This window comes from Euprymna scolopes, chromosome 5 (genome assembly GCF_053919585.1).
Source record: "Euprymna scolopes isolate OS-2025 chromosome 5, ASM5391958v1, whole genome shotgun sequence".
Classification (NCBI taxonomy): Eukaryota; Metazoa; Mollusca; class Cephalopoda; order Sepiida; family Sepiolidae; genus Euprymna; species Euprymna scolopes.
In genome coordinates, this window is record NC_136486.1 from 97566156 (window position 1) to 97583636 (window position 17481).

Here is a 17481-nt window from a genome sequence, read left to right on the forward strand (position 1 = left end):
TATGGCCAACCACTTATAATTCAGTAACTGCAAATTTTCTTTTTAAAAATAGTCAATTATAATAAACAGAACGACTCATAGAAATCTATCTATATTCTTTTTTCATTTTAATATACTTTCATAGAAAGATTTCTGTTATGTTAAAAAAAAACTATTTTCTTTACGTCACAAGTGTCACGCTCATACATGAATTCCATAGCTAATATAACATACTGACCCAACGGGTCACGGGTAGTCTAGTATATATATATATATATATATATATATATATATATATATATATATATATATATATATATATATATATATATCTTCTAAAAAGTAATAGACCAGAGTCTAAAAGAGCAAAGCATCAGTTAAAAATTTTAAAGGTGCTGTACTCGGATTATTGAAAGATAAACTCAATCGGAATATTTGAGGATATCAGTATCGGAATCGGTATCGGAATCGGAAAAATTTGTACCGATTTTCGGATGCCAAAACGATTCTTTTAATCGTCTTCTTTTTTTATTTAATTTTGTTTAAAGCTAAATCTTCCATTGCTGGTAATAATGATAAAATAATAAATATTGATTGATTTTAAACCACCAGTGAAGCTAAAATCGATAGATCGTTTCCCACAAGTATATTTTTACGTTTAGGAAAATATTTGCACATTTAACTTGTGTGTGTGTGTGTGTGTGTGTGTGTTTACGGTAATCGGAGAAAAAATACAACTATATCGTTAAATATTTAGAGATTTATACAGAATCGGAATCAGAATCGGTAATTGGGTCAGAATCGGGAATTTAGTACGGAATCGGTAATTGTGTCGGAATCGGAAAAAATATTGGAATAGCCCCATCTCTAATATGTGTGTGTGTGTGTGTATGTGTGTGTGTGTGGTTGTGTGTGTGTGTAACTTGGATAGTTAGAAGAAGAGAGTAAATTCAATTCTATAAGAGGATAATATAAAGCTCAACAAATTTCAATGGAGCTTATATAAGAAATAGTACGAGTGGAAAATTAAGTAAAAAAAACTATATATTAGTAAATATAGAATGATTCATTTATTTAATAAGAGTATACATACATTTAGTTGGGGGATGAAGGGGGCTCTTTATACCAAGATATTTCGAAGCCTAATGCTTCTCATCAAAAGAGTAGAAAAGATGCTAGGTAACATGATGGGGATGTAAATTAATAAAATTATTGATGTTGTTATGGAGAACTATATCGAATTCTAAGATAAAGGAGGAGCGTACTATATAATGTGTAATGTAAAAAGGTGTATAGAGTTTCTATCATAGCCATAAACAACATCAATAATTTTATTAATTTATTTCATTCCTTATGAATCCCTCGCTAGATGTCACATCCCTATCCCCCATGTTACCCAGCGTCTTCTCTAGTCTTCTGATGAGAAACATTAAGCTTCGAAATACTTTGTTCTCATCTCATTTTAAGTACAACAGAGGGTACCACATTATAAGGTTTTTTCTTTACCTGTCTACCTCGACATTTTTATTTTATTTGGATTTGTGTAACATATTTGTTTATTGTTTGTGTTCTTTTATCTGTGGTTGGTCTTTTTTTTTTCTGATTATGTAGATTGGTTTCCGCACTCGGGAGTTTTCCTTCATACTTCCGCTATTTTTCATCAGTGGCCTACGTTATATGGTTGCAATCCTCCCACTGATGCCAGTTTCTCCTAATAAGTTCTTCTTCTTCTTCTTCTTCTTCTTCTTCTTCTTATTATTATTATTATTATTATTATTATCATTATTATTATTATTATTATTATTTCTGTTCACAAGGTGCATGTTTTATCTCGGCAGCTGAGCTACAATAGCTGACCTCACCCGTGGTTTTAAGTATTACAACCACCCTATTTTCTCTATTTCATGTCCAACGCTTCCCGAATGATTCTGGCTGCTCCAAGTAAACAAGGTTTTGTAAAATTTCTGCTGTTATTCCCAAATCCAACTTTGTATCCATTTGTCAAAGTCTTTCGTCACCAATCCCAATGCCTCACTACAATAAGGATTACCTTAACGTCTTTCAATTTCCAAATCCTAGAAATCTCATATTTGAAGTCAAAATAACTGGAACACTTTTTCTCTTCCTTCTTCCCGATGGGGGTGTAAAAGAGGCAAGATGGGTCAATCAGAAAGCACTTTACCTTTTCCTTCTCAACTGCAGTGACGTCCGGCCTATTATGCTTCAGTGTTTTGTATGTTTGTATGGGGAAATCCCATAGAATCTTGCATTCCTCGGACTCCAACACTTTTTCCACGTTGTGTGTGTACCATTTGTCAGATTTTTTAAATCCCCATTTTTCGCACAATTTCCAATGGATCACTTTTGCAACATTGTCCTGTCTTATTTCTTTATATTCCGTCTGTGTTAATTTCGGATATTCTGACACAATGTAACAAACTGCTTCCTCTGCAGCACCACATACTCTACAACAATATCTTCGCCATATACTCTTTTTCTCAAACTCCTTGTGCATAGGACTTGATCTTTAGCTGCTCTTATTGTACTTTCAGTTTCTTTTCTTCAAATAACCCTTTCTTGGCCAATCCCATGACTTGTCGCGCTTCAGTTTCTCTGTAGCTTTGTGGAACTGCTCAAGCAACACATTGTTTTTGGCATCCATCCTGATGCCTTTTCTGGATATCATCTCTACTCTTTCCATGCTTCTTGTTCTCCAATGCATTATTGTTGTTTACTTCCTTCAACATGTTCTCCCATGAAGCACGTAAGTACTTATCAAGACAGTCAACTTCCGCATATACACAATCTTCGACCCCGATCAAGCCTCTTCCGCCATCCCGTCTTTTCAGTTACAATCTATTTACGTCAGCTTTTGGTAGCTTCACCCCATACATTTTCATCAGTTTTCTCGTTCTCCTGTCTAGATCCTGCAGTTCAATTTTTGTCCAGTTTATGACTCCTGCTCCGTATCTGACAACTTTTTATTTTTATTTTTTTTTGTTGTTGGCTCACAAGGAGCTTTCAAGCAGGTTATCAAAGATCTTTCCTTGACAAAAGCCTGTGTATTATTATTATTTATTTATTTATTTATTTTTGTTATTGTTAGAACGGAAGCGTTACCGTCAATCAACTTATTGGATATTTCCGGTTTTGAGAATTTAAAGGTGAACGGATTTGAGCAGCTACTAATAAATACTGCAAATGAAGTTCTTCATCAAATATTCTTAAAGCACACTATCAAAAGGGAACAGGAAGAATACGAGAAAGAAAATGTCAAGTGGAGAAGTTTGGAATTCAGCGACAATACGGGTACAATCGATTTAATCACAAAGGTAAGTTGTGTTTACTTTCTTCTTCTCAACATTTAGGGATATCATTTTTTTTATTCTCTATTTCAAGATGTGCGTGTATGTTTGTGTGTGTATGAAGTTAAACGTCGTATTTCCTCTAAGTAGAAATAAAGCGTGAATGAAGAGCTTAATAAAGTATATCGTACCTGCTTTGATCAACATGAAATATGCTTATCCAAGTATATAGAATTTTGTAGTTTCAAAAGAAAATTTAAACTATAAGTTGAAATTTGCAATCAAAATTTATTGTTCGACTGAATACTCCAAAATAAAATTTACAAATTCATTATTCCGCGGCGTTTCAAAGAATGCTATTCTTGCTATTCTTCTCGTCAGAGGACATAAAGAAATCAGCAAATTATATTTGTAGCAATGCTAGAAGTTGCTGGTTATGACATTAAGTGAAACCGCAATTTATTATAGTCTTAAATTGCAAAGATGTACACGTTCCTTCAAAACAACGAGTGAAAAATTGTGGGAAATGTGAAAAAATAATAAAAACAAACCGGGCATAACCTTTCAGCTTGCATGAAGATTGTTACAAGGTAATCCGAAAGGCGAAAATAATTTTTTAGAGAGAATCGAATCCAAAATTAAATCCACTTGAATATAATTAATTTGGTTGAAAGGTTTTCAACGCAGCTGAAATTATGGATTTTTTTTTCGGATAGTGCATTAGTCAAAAGAAAGGTTGATCGGCAGTTGAGCGGATTCGAAAAATAAAATGGACATAAAAACAACATGTTATCTTCAATCGCTGGCTCAACTAGAAAAAAAAATTTCTTTATAATTATATAGATATTTCTTTTATAAATACATAAATATATTTCTTTATTTCTTGAATCCCTTTGCGAACCAGTGGAGCATCCTCAAGAGAGATATTTATTCTGATGGAAGTGTGACTTCTTGGATACAGTTAATGTTGCTGAAAATAACTTACCCATTGCTAAAATTGCAAATCTAACATCAGATATTTACAATAGGCTGCGAAGAATTATTAAAAAGAAATAAACATTTATGCAATACATTTAAGGAGGTTCTTATAACTTTTCAAAATATTTTTTATTTTTAAAATAAAATGACAAAACAATAGTTTTCTCTATCACTATATATAATGATATTGAGTAAGATCTAAACAACATCATATTAGGAGTTATAACATTAGAGACCAATTCATAACTTGCATATAATCTCCAGACGCAGTTTATTTAAGTATATATAAAAGATATAAATATTTAAACGATATATTTAATTACATTACGATAGAAGAATGCGAGCATAAAAAGTAATATGGTTAAGCTTAAACATGCTAAAATAAAAGGACTAGTTGTTAAAACTGGAAAAGAAATGGACAAGATATTCTAGTAAAAAATATAATAAATTAATAACTTAAAATAGTGCAGCATTAAAAATATTTTAATTCAATTTAACATTATATAATCAATTCTTAATGCTGCAATATCTTAAATTATAAATTTATTATATTTTTTACTAGAATATCTTGTCCTTTTCTTTTCCAGTTTTAACAACTAGTATTTTACTTTTCCATGTTTAAGCTTAACCATATTACTTTTCATGCTCGCATTTTTTATTGTAATCCACGATTTTTCCAGGCTTTCAGTAAATTCACTTGTTCTTTGTTTAATTTCAGTCTTATTTTTGGCCCCCATAAACATAACATACACATATGTAACAATGGACGGCACTCGTCTGCTTTCAATAGAATCCCCCCAATTATCTCCCTTTCATTTTTTTTCATTCTCTCTGTTTCACTTGTTACTTCTCTTTTCACGAGAGCGGTGAATTGGTAGCAACAGTTGTCGCTGAAGGGGCGTAGTTGCTATGGAAACCAGTCATAAAAACGTCGCTTACGGCCTTACGATTTTTTTTGCGATTTTGAACACCAGTAAATACATCATAACTTTTGTTTTACTGAACGAAAATTGAAAATCTTTTTTCACAATATAGCTGAGAAAGTGATCTAGAAACTCTAATAATTGTTTGAAATTTGGTCGAAATATGAGTGAGCGGTGGAGCTTTAAACAGTTCTAAATGACTAAAACTGCCACTACCGTGTTTGAATATGTATTGTTTAAATATTCTAACTCGGTGTTATAACTAGCTTGACGTAGCTGAATGTTTAAGAAACTGGTAAAACTGTGATTTGTTGTTCTCTTCAGAACAGCAAACATGTGAACCTGTTAAAATTACAATAGCGATTCTGTTTTATCTGGAATAGTTTTCATTTAAGCCTCTCACGAGCCAAATTGGTATAAGTTAGTGTTTGCTGTGTGTGTTTGTTTGTTTGTTTGTTTGTTTGTTTTCAATACCGAAATATGGTTTAAGTAATAAAATTGATAAATGAGTATTAATGCTGAAATTCATTTGGCGCTAAATAATTAAGGTGAATGAAATAGAAAATGACGAAACGTATTACTAGAAATAGATCACGTCCGAGACGAGAAACGGGAAGCCATCGGCAGTTTTAGGTATCTTCGGACAATTGTTACGGATGGAGGATCAAATCTTAATAGTTCTCGAAAGAATTGTGCAGACAACAGCAGCACTGACGAAGCCAAAGTCCATATAGACCGAGATACATTCCAATCATCTAAAAACAGATTAATACATTTGTAAGGATGTGTTGCACACGAGTTTTAGAGTTTTACTTCAGGGTGTTTTATAATGGTATAGGTATTTTTAGGATGAGTTAGATTCAGAGAATTATTTTCAATGAAAAAAGATTTGTAGGTTTTATAATCAAATGTGAGAAAAACGGGAGACATTGTCATACAAAATAATGAGGTAAGAAGGCATATATTCACGGAAGAGATATTTTATACGCGTTTAAAAAGGGAAGCTTACAGCAATAGGAAAAACCTATAATGTTCGTAAATATTTTAGAGTTCTTGTAAAATCAAGGGGGATATTCACTAGCTGAGACATTAAAGAAGTATGAATCGGTTAATTAATAGTCGGAAAATCGTTATCAAAACTTCTCTGTTGAATTAAATAAATTATAATTCATTAAAAGTTGTTTATAAGAGTCAATTTTCTTTGTTTTTATATTAGAAAAATAGCTCAATGATGAAAGTTGGGAATATTTCAGTTGATGAGTTGTTGTAAATGAGTAGACAGTATTAAGGTATTGAAGCAGACATTGTGTGTGTGTGTGTGTGTGTGTGTGTGTGTGTGTGTGTGTGTGTGTGTGTGTGTGTGTGTGTGTGTGTGTGTGTGTGCGCGCGCGCGTGCGAATGACTGTGTATTATTACATGAGTTAAAGATTGTGGCGATTAAAGGAGACGTAGCACTGTCTGAATTATTTTTGATTCAACTGTTTATTGAAAAAAAAATTGGCTCACAGAAAGACCATTTCGAATAAATTCATTCAAGTTCTTTGATTGGTCAAATTATAATTATTTATTTTCTATAATTCAGGCCTGCGCGAATTCGATGCGCAGAAACGAGTTTATGCACTTTGATTTTGGACACTGAGGGGTAAACTTCGGTGCTACATACTCCCCAGTCTTCTCCATAGTTTTGTATGCGTGTGACTCGTGTATCCTGGCTGCGAACCTGCAGAGAATAATATAGGTCACAGAGATAAGATACTTCTGAAAGATCCTTAACTTTTCATACAGGGACCATATTACTTGTGAAGAACTTAAAAACGGACTCATACAAGCAGTTGGGCCATGCGCGGATCTACTGAGCACTTTTAAAAGGAGGAAAACGAAGCTAGGTCACCAGTTCATTGGGGTTTGGGAAGTGTACAGGGGATGGTGAGAATTGGACAGATAAAGAAAGAGGTGGAATAACATCAGATACTGAACAGGGCTGGCTCTGAGTAGCACGACAGAAGATATGGAAATCATCCAGATCACGAGACAGATGAGAGGAGAGGTTAATAAAAAGGAAAGTTGGATACAACTTTTGCTTTATTCAGATTGTATGTAAGCATTTAGATAAATTTGCCCTTCACTGCACGATGAGAGAAAAAAATGAAGAACAGATACTACGCTTTGTTCCTTGCCAACGGTGTACTTCTTTATGCGTTTATTCAAAACTGCTATCTGAAAATGCAAGAGATTCATCTTTTGTTTATCATGTTTTTGTCTCAACTTTTCGCCAGTGCTGTTTACAGATTTTTTGTTCTTTTTTTTTTTTTTGTAGTACTTCAAAGGATCGCGGACAAGTATATTTCATATTCTGGAAGATGAAGCCTCGATCTCAAGAACTGACAACTCTTTCGTGCAAAAACTGAACGAAAATTTCAGCGAGAATGAAAACTTCGTCCCTAACAACAACGGCATCCTTGAATTCGGCATTAAACACTACGCAGACACGGTAAGTGAACCATTGTGGGCGCTCCTTGCTTTCGTTAGACTTTCCATTATACATACAAGTCAATACAAATAGTGTACAGGAGCTACCAGATCAGGTTGTCTGAAGATACTGGCTTCCTGACCTAAAGTGCACCAAACATTGGTGTTATTGCTTTTCTTTTCCTTTTACTTTGCAAAACTCAATTACATTCTGCAAAGTCTGAAACAAAAACAATAATTTTCCTACATAAAACAGTTAAACCAAACACCATGAATAATTTAAAGATATAAAGAATATGAGGCATAAAAAATTTTCAAAAATTACTGGATTTGGCATAAAATAACCCGGAAAGGATTAATATGTCGGAAAACAAAACAAACAATACCAAACCAAATGGAATATAATATACGCAATCGAATTTATGGTGTTTACTTAAATCGAAGCTGCACGTATGTTTATTATGGAAGGGGTGACATTGCCGGTTGTAAAATACGCTCAATATTTTTTTAATACATGAATGTTTAGTATTTATTATCACAAAGCTAATTCTCTATTGATTATATATATATATATATATATATATATATATATATATATATATATATATATATATGTGTGTGTGTGTGTGTGTGTGTGTGTGTGTGTGTGTGTGTATTGTACTGATTTCAAAAGCTTATAACAAAATTACTTGCGTGCAATCAGCAAGAATCTAAACCAAAACATTTAGCGCTCCATCCGCATTTCCTATCGATTGAGCTAATCCGACAGATAAATGAGAAAAATTTTAAATGACACCACTTCAAGCTATGGATGAATTTGCGCATGCGCAAAAGAAATAGAAATATGTCGGCAAGTTGAAATGAACATTTTGCACTTCAACTTGCCGACATATTTCCGTACGCGTTATTCATCACATACATGATGATTGCAATGTCTTGTCAGACGAGTGCCACTCCCTCAGACACTTAGTCCATGAACCCAAAAATGACTTTCATCGCCACAGGACCATTTTAATAGACAAATGCCTGATGGAGTATCTATACACAGATGATGTTACAGAGTCTTAGCTTTGTACGACAGCTAAGTCTCTCTCTCGGTTCAAAATGTTGACATCCAGCAACAAGCAAGAGCAAGATAGCCAGCAACAAGTTAAACTATAGACCAGCTTAATGCGGGTACTGGTCTCCCGCTTTATGTTTTTTTTAATCAGAGATTTGCTTCTCCTAGAAAGGTTGCCTGCACCACGGCTTACGGGACCCCTCTCTACCCCAACACACACATACATACACACAAACACACATGGCGCTAGTTGACCGTTGACCCCGAAAAAGGGTTCATTCGTCCTTTGGAAGGTCTTGTTTTTAATCCTTCAGGGAGACGAGCCACCCTCCTCACCAAACAAGTCTGGTGGAGGAACCATATGTACGTATGTATAATTATATATATGTATGTATAATTATATATATATATGTATGTATAGTTATATATATATGTATATATGAATAATTATATAGAGAGAAAGAGATTAAAGAACAACTGACATGCTCTGTCACTTTATATGTTATTTTTTAATTCAAGTACAGCTAAGTTTTATATAGTTCTTAATGTTGAGCACTCCTAGTTGAAATTGAAGTCGGTCACTTAAAGCTCACATGCGCAGATAATCATGTTATAATTATAAAATCACTTTTGCCGTCTAGATATTTATATAAATGTTAATTTCAACTGTATTTCCCGTAGTTAACGTTGGCCGTGTGGTTTGTTCCTTGCTAATGGAGTCAGAGATGGCTTCGTAGTCGGGTTTAACTCTTCCGACCGGATGTAATCCTAACTCCCTGTACTAATGATTCTCGAAAGGATGAAACACTACACTATTGTTTGTCACTATTAAAGTTCAATATATATATATATATATATATATATATATATATATATATATATATATATATATATATATATAAAATGAGTTGAATTATGAAATAGTAAATATCGCCTCCTGACATTCCCTTTTGTTATGTGTCAACTGTTTTCATTTGTACGAACACCTCCAACCCTTGCTTCCCCCCTCTCTCTCTCTCTCTTAGTGAATTTATGCCCCCCTCTATATCTTTTTGTTATCCTTTCTCTTCTTATAAATCTCTCTAATCCTCTCTCAAAATCTATCCTTTTACGCACCCCCCCTTCCTTAACAGAAATTTGATTTTTGTAATTAAATTTAAATCCATAAAAACATTGACCTTGCTTCACGCCAGTCATGTCAAAGTATATTTTTCTCTCCTTAATCATTTAAAATGACCTTGAACGTTTTTAATTTTTAAATTATCTTGCCTGATGAAGTCAAATATGATCGAAACGGTCTGCACATTGTAGCAAGATATGACCGTATTTTCATAAAGAAAAAGAAAAACTTATATATATATATATATATATATATAAATATATATATACAGTGTAACCTGGGTGAAAGAGATCCACATATAAAAGAAACTCGTATGTTATAGACTCTGTGTGTGTGTGTGTGTGTGTGTGTGTGTGTGTGTGTGTGCGTGCGTTGTCAATCTGCTCTGTTGTCATCTTTTATTTCCATTGCTTGCGGGTCAAAAACATATAGCTGTACTTGAACTTGTAAAACATAAACCGACTGAGCATATCCGTCATTTTTCAATACAATCAGATTACTATGCACTTTGCGTATGCATAATGTGTGTAGTAATACGTGTGTGCGTGTATACACATGTAGAATCATGTATTAAAGGTAGGGGTCCTCAGTATATTTGTATCTTAAATACTTCTTTCATTGTAATAAGATAGCTTTTGACGGCATATCAAAATATGCGTTTGCTCCAATTTCTTTTTATTAGAGAAAACGTAAACAGCACGAAAATATAATACAATGACCTTTTTATGTTTTTTTTAAACTAGGTTTTACGTGAAATATTAGAGTCTAAATATGTACATATGAATACTCCATTAAGAACCTGTATGCTCGCCCAACTTTAACCCTCCCCCTCTCTCTTTACCGTCTCTACTTCACCCCACTTTCTCTTTCCCTCATCTAAAAAGCCCCCTTCATCCAATATAAACAAGATAACGAACTATCTTTCTATTAGACTCATACCTCAAGCAAGCCGTTCCAGCGTGCTCTTCCGAATATCTTTACCTGGATTACTTTGCCATCTTTGGTATTTTGAGAACTATACTATTGATTCCGAGGCCCATCGCACACTTAATTCAATGCTCAAATTCTAATACTTATGGGGATAATTACAATGGAATGGTATATCCACCCAATTTCGGATATACTTTGTCAACAGCGAGAAAGTATTTAGACCAAAGCAAATAGCACACAATCAACGCAACAACGAATAAGACAGCCTGGTATACTTTTCGAAATATCAAGAAGGAGCAGTACGCTTTCGCTATATGGAAACATCACTTTCTCCCATGGGCCTATTTTCTGGCCACCCGGATTTGTAACCCCGAATGACATTGGACTCCCTCCATCAATGTACTACCCAGGTTGTATCAACTTCTCTTTTCGTATAATCTTCTCCATCTAATTATCCACAACCACTCAAAAACTATTTTCAATAATTGTGCTGTAAAGCAAAATAGCGTCCATTCGCAGCTGAACATTTTGCTAACTGCATTTCATTTCCTCTGATGATATGAGCCATTGTTGAAAATCCATGGATTAAGGAAATTAAAATAACCCTTTCTATATATTCCTTTGTCAAGCAATAAATTCTTAAATCGAATATATGCCTCTATATGTTGTTTTTTCAGAATTTAAAATTAAACCACGAAACTTATATATATATATATATATATATGAGTTGTTCACCATTCGTATTCATTAATATTTATACATATATATATATGTGTGCGTGTGTGTGTGTGTGTGTGTGAGTGTGTGTGTAGTAAGTTTTAAAATACATATGGCAATTAAGCTACACAGAATATTCCGCGTTTCATCGTCATGGGAATTCGTCAGGTTTATGCCTTATAAGACTGACGAATGCTCACGAAGATGAAACGCGGAATATTCTATGCAGCTTAAATATTTTTATAACTTACTAAGAAGCTCTACCTACGTATTGAGCACCGTTGAAGTAAATACTGAAAAGTTACGCATAAAATTATATCTTCGTATGTGATTAAATGAAGTATATATATATATATATATATATATATATATATATATATATATATATATATATATATATAAGTGTCTCTCTGTGTGTCAGTGTACATTTCCCTGCGCAATAACTCTGTCAATTTTAAGCCTACAGATTCGAAATTTGATATACAGGGTACTGAGATTTGGGAAAATCGATGTGATTGATTTTCGGACAGAAATTTGTCGATTAAGGGGTCAAAGTTAAATGATTTGACCTTTGAGAACTCTATCAAACTCCTCCGATAATTTTGGGTTTGAACACGTGAAATTTTAGATATAGATTCCTTGGACATGGATCTAACTTAATAACTTTATTTAAGCCCTAAACAATAAATTTTAAGGGGTCATAATAGGGGTCAACGTTAAAAAAAATTGACCTTTTTTTTTGTTTTGCTCAGCATACACCTACAACACCCAGGCAACGCCGAGCACCCATGTTAGTATAATATAAAGCTGAACATCTCTCTCTGTGTCTGGTCACAAATAGGTGTGTCTGGTCGAATAGGCTCTTATATGGATGAGTATTTAAAAAAAAACTGATTACATATAATGATAGAAGATGTATCGAGACACAAGAATGGGTATGTTTCATCTGACATAACGATGATTCATTAAAAATGCGGGGTCTGCGTCCACAAAGTATTGAAATAAAAAATTTAAAAATTTAAAAAAAACGTTTACAAGTGTTTTTGATATAGATGTACATAAGAATACATTGATAAGTATGTTTTAACTTAAATAGGGATGGTATAATAACATTGTGGGGTCTGCGTTCACGCCTGGCCTCCATAGAATGGAAATAGCCACAAACATTAATAAAAACTTTTCATATCTATTTGCGTCAGTATACTTTGATAATTATGTTTCAATTTGATGAAATATGATATAATGAAATTATGGGGTGTTCGTTCGCGCCTGACCTCCATAGAATGGAAATATGTCACAAAGTTGAACAAGGTGTTTTAATATAGATCCACAGAATATTGTGATAAATGTTTCAGTGTGAGCAGGTATGGTATAATAAATTATGTTGTTTATCTATTTTTACTTTCATCATATTTTGCTTTGGTTTTGATACCTCCAAATTCGAAGCTATCTCTGTACAACTCTTTCTTTTCATAACCTATCATACTTTCATAAATCAGAGTCCATTTTCTGTTGGCTGTTTTTGAACCAATTCAACGACGGGTACTTTTGATAGTATATATATATATATATATATATATATATATATATATATATATATATATATATATATATATATACTATGTATATGTATGTATATGTATATATATGTATATATATGTATGTGTGTATATATATGTATATGTATATATATGCATATATATGTATGTGTGTATACATATATATATGTATGTGTATATATATATGTTTATATATATGTATGTATATATATGTATATGTGTATATATATATGTTTATATATATGTATGTATATATATGTATATGTGTATATATATGTATGTATATATATGTATATGTGTATATATATATATGTTTATATATATGTATGTATATGTATGTATATATATGTATATATATGTATATGTATATATATATGTATATATATGTGTATATATATGTATATATATGTATGTATATATATATGTATATATATATGTATGTGTATATATATGTATATATATATGTATGTGTATATATATGTATGTGTATATATATGTATGTGTATATATATGTATGTGTATATATATTTATATATATGTATGTGTATATATATGTATATATATGTATGCGTATATATATGTATATATATGTATGTGTATATATATGTATATATATATGTATGTTTATATATATGTATGTGTATATATATGTGTATATATATGTATGTGTATATATATGTATGTGTATATATGTGTATATATATGTATGTGTATATATATGTATATATATGTGTGTGTATATATGTATGTATATATATGTGTGTGTATATGTATATATATGTATGTATATATATATATATATATATATATATATATATATATATATATATATAATTGTTGTATAGTTTGGTTTCCTAGATTTCGATCCACTGAAACCCGTGTGATTATTAAAGAACACTCGATGGAGGACAGAGAAGGTATATAGTATGCAAATTTTACAAACATTATTGGTTACATACGTGCATACATGTTTCAGCGAAATTTCAATTCAGAGAGAGCCGCCTCGTCAGACCGAAAAAAATGGCATTGAAACGCAAAGTAGGGTTCATTCATTTTGTATTTAAATGATACATCCGGTGTGATTTAAATCCTGAAAGAAAGAGGAGTGTATAGTTTCTGAATGCGAGTAGTTGAGGTTAGGAGTCTTTATTCACTTTCTTTTCCTCGGCTTTCTCATATGTGTGTGTGTGTGTGTGTGTGTGTGTTTCTTGTTTTATATCTGTTCCTTGTCGAATAATTAAACATCTAAGAAAAAACAAAAAAACAAGAATAATTTTAAGACTCCTTAAATTAATACTATTATTGTCTGCAAGAATCCGCGGTGAAACGGATAAGTTATAACCAATTCTGACAGTCTGCTGGGGGGTCGAAGTTTCAATCCCCGGTATGGGCGATGCTAAGACTACGATTATGAATTACGAGTTGTCTACGGCCTTGACTGACGGGATAAGTGCAAGCTACTCTCGTGGATTAAATAATAGATTCCGTTTGAAAAGAGGCGCTTGAAAAAGGCAGGAGGTTACATCGGCGGAGACGTTGTGAAAGAAGTATGTATGAGAACAGGAATAATCGAAATTAATAGCAATACAATGATTCTTGTTTATATTATTAAGCAGCGATTCTTATATTTTTAATGGTGTATTTTTATTTTATTTTTAATGGTGTATTTTAATATTGTATTTTTAATGGTGTATTTTTAATGGTCTGTGTAACACTTTATAGGTAACGTACAGTGCCGTCGGCATCATCGAGAAGACGAAAGACACCCTGTCCCGATGTTTGAGGAACATCATTCAACAAAGTAAAAATCCGCTCCTTCAAGGTTACACCACGTATGTCCACACTGACATTCTTTTTCCATCTTGCATCGTTTTACACGTTTTATAACGCGTTTATTTATAACTGTTTGCACATATTCAGCGTTGCGTTTAGTATTTTCACTTCAAATTTCTGTTTGTAACTGTGATGGGTTTCTTCGTTGTTTTGTTTGTTTTTATTAATCGTAATTTTTGTTCCTAATATAAAGAAAGTGACTTTATATTGACGAATACGGAGTTACGCCCCTTTTTAAGTTAGCATCATTACGAAAAAAAATCTTACTAGTTTCTGGAAGAAATAAAATCTAATTTCATTTTATTGTTTTTTTTTTGTTTTTTTTTTGTTTTTTTTTAATAACACATTGCAACGATCATGCTAATTGTAACAGAATTAAGCGTTGATTTTGTAAGAACAAAAGGTATCGATGATATAAATTGAAAAAGAGACTAACTTGACTTTATTTACTAGATTTTTTTTCTTTGTTTTTTCCTTTTAATATATGTTGCTAATAAAAATATTATTTTTACTAAATATTTGAAACGGCGATTCGAATGGCAGGAAGATGACCCCGTCTTCTGATATTAAATTGAACTAAAGAGTAAAATTGATTTATGAGCGTGAACATTAAATTCTTTCCATGATATGAATCAGTTTAGAATAAAAATTTAATGACGAAACGGTTTTGATGTGCTTTGTTTATAATGATATATCGGTCAATGAAATAGGGGAAATCACACTTCATGCTCTATATAAAACTAGCAGCGCTACCTGGCATTGCTCAGAGAAAAATATATTATTATTATTATTATTATTATTATTATTATTATTATTATTATTGTTGTTGTTGTTGTTGTTGTTGTTGTTGTTGTTGTCGGCGCGGTTGCTGTGTGTTTGTTTTATTTTGTGCTTATTTAAATAATTTTGTTTTATTTATATTTATTTTTTTTCGCGCGATTTTTAACTCGAGTAAAACCAAATAAAACACACACACAAATTTCCTTTGTTAATAACGAGTTTAGTTCGAAATTCAGTATAGGTTCCCGAGTTCGGCATGATACACTTTACAGAGGTTGAAAGTTTCATCTGCCGAAATTCTGTAAAAATAACAAAGTAGTTCAGATAATCTAAATAATATAAAATAAAATGTTCGAAAAGAAAACACAAAGCCAAAAAAAATGCGCGTAATAGATCGTATAAATAGCTTGAAAAAAATCATTATTATTATTATTATTATTATTATTATTATTATTATTATTATTATTATTTAGATTCATCGGACTACTACTGTTCTCATCTTGAGTGTTATTTCCACAAAATTTCGGTATATGTAACCTCCGACCTTCTTCAGATGTAACTTGTCGAACTCGAAAATTTGGACGCAATTTCGAACGGAACCGTTTACTTACTTCACCGAGGTAGCATGCTCTTGTTCCGTCAGCCATGACTGGATAGAGGTTCTAAGTAATTCGCAATTGTATTTTTCGGTCACCCACAATGAAGAAGGTCGAAGGTTACATCGACCGAAACGTTGTGAAAATGGCACTCAAGATGAGAACAGTAGTCCGATGAATCCAAATGATACTAATAAACAATCCTTATCTCAAAAAATTCAAAAACGTATTATTATTATTATTATTATTATTATTATTATTATTATTTAAAATCGATAAAATGTATATATGTATATATATACTAACAGTTGATAACTTGCTTGATATTTTTATTTCTTTTCAGACGTCAATGATTTGAAATAATAATAATGATAGCCAGACGCAACTGTAAACAAGAGAATTTTACTAAAAATTGGAAAATGTTTTTTTGTTTAAGGTGGTATCTTGCCATGCCAGAGAAGATGATTTTTCTTACCTCAAATTATGGAAAGGGGAATGTCGATATCGATTTTAGTTTCACTTAGTGCATGCAAAAAAAAAATCTTTCTTGAAAGTCGTGGGGTACTTAGAGAAGAACTACATTAAGGTTGCTAACACCCTAAGCGAAGGTGATTTTTGTGAAATGAACTGGATTCGAACTTGGGACACCCGGGTTTTCAGTCTGTGTTGTTGACCACTGAACCACCGTCACCTCCCGTAATTTGAGGCAAGAAAAATTACCTCCATTGACATGACGATTTGCTACTTTAAACCAAAAATTGGATGCATGGAGCGTCTTAAGAAAGAAAGAGTTTCTGCGGGAGTACTTTCCAACTAACTACAACATTGTCCTTTTCAAGTTTAATGTAAACAAATATTTGTTGAGCCGTTCCTTTAAATAATCTGATTCTACCAAACTTCCACCATCATTACCAATCATCACAGTGTTGCCTAATCGCCCACCTGACACTCATCTATCTCTTATCCTAAAGTGGCACATTGCGCCTTGATAAATGGTGGCTCTTAGAATGCCTCTTTTTGGAGGAGCTGGTTTTCCCCCACATTAAAACCTACTTTGTGTCACATTTTGCTCTCGACGGGAAGCAAATAAATAGCAATGATGACTCGTAGTAAAGAAAATATACATATATAGCTGTTACTCTTATTGGTCGCGTGGGGAGGTTGTTGCTATCTTCTTAACCAGGCTGTTTCTTACTGATATTGAAAACAATTCCACCTGTAACAGTCGTATC

General features: G+C 32.4%; 1 protein-coding gene across 4 annotated transcripts in view; it reads left to right on the top strand.

Annotated features, from left to right (window-relative positions):
* The window catches only part of LOC145276930 (uncharacterized), a 263410-nt gene that overhangs the window by 177270 nt on the left and 68659 nt on the right, over positions 1 to 17481 (top strand). For all 4 annotated transcript variants that reach the window (XM_080128402.1, XM_080128406.1, XM_080128405.1 and 1 more), the window contains exons 11-13: positions 3086 to 3311; positions 7503 to 7676; positions 14763 to 14872. In XM_080128402.1, coding sequence (XP_079984528.1) covers positions 3086 to 3311; positions 7503 to 7676; positions 14763 to 14872 — 510 coding nt within the window. The remainder of the gene's footprint in view (positions 1 to 3085; positions 3312 to 7502; positions 7677 to 14762; positions 14873 to 17481) is intronic.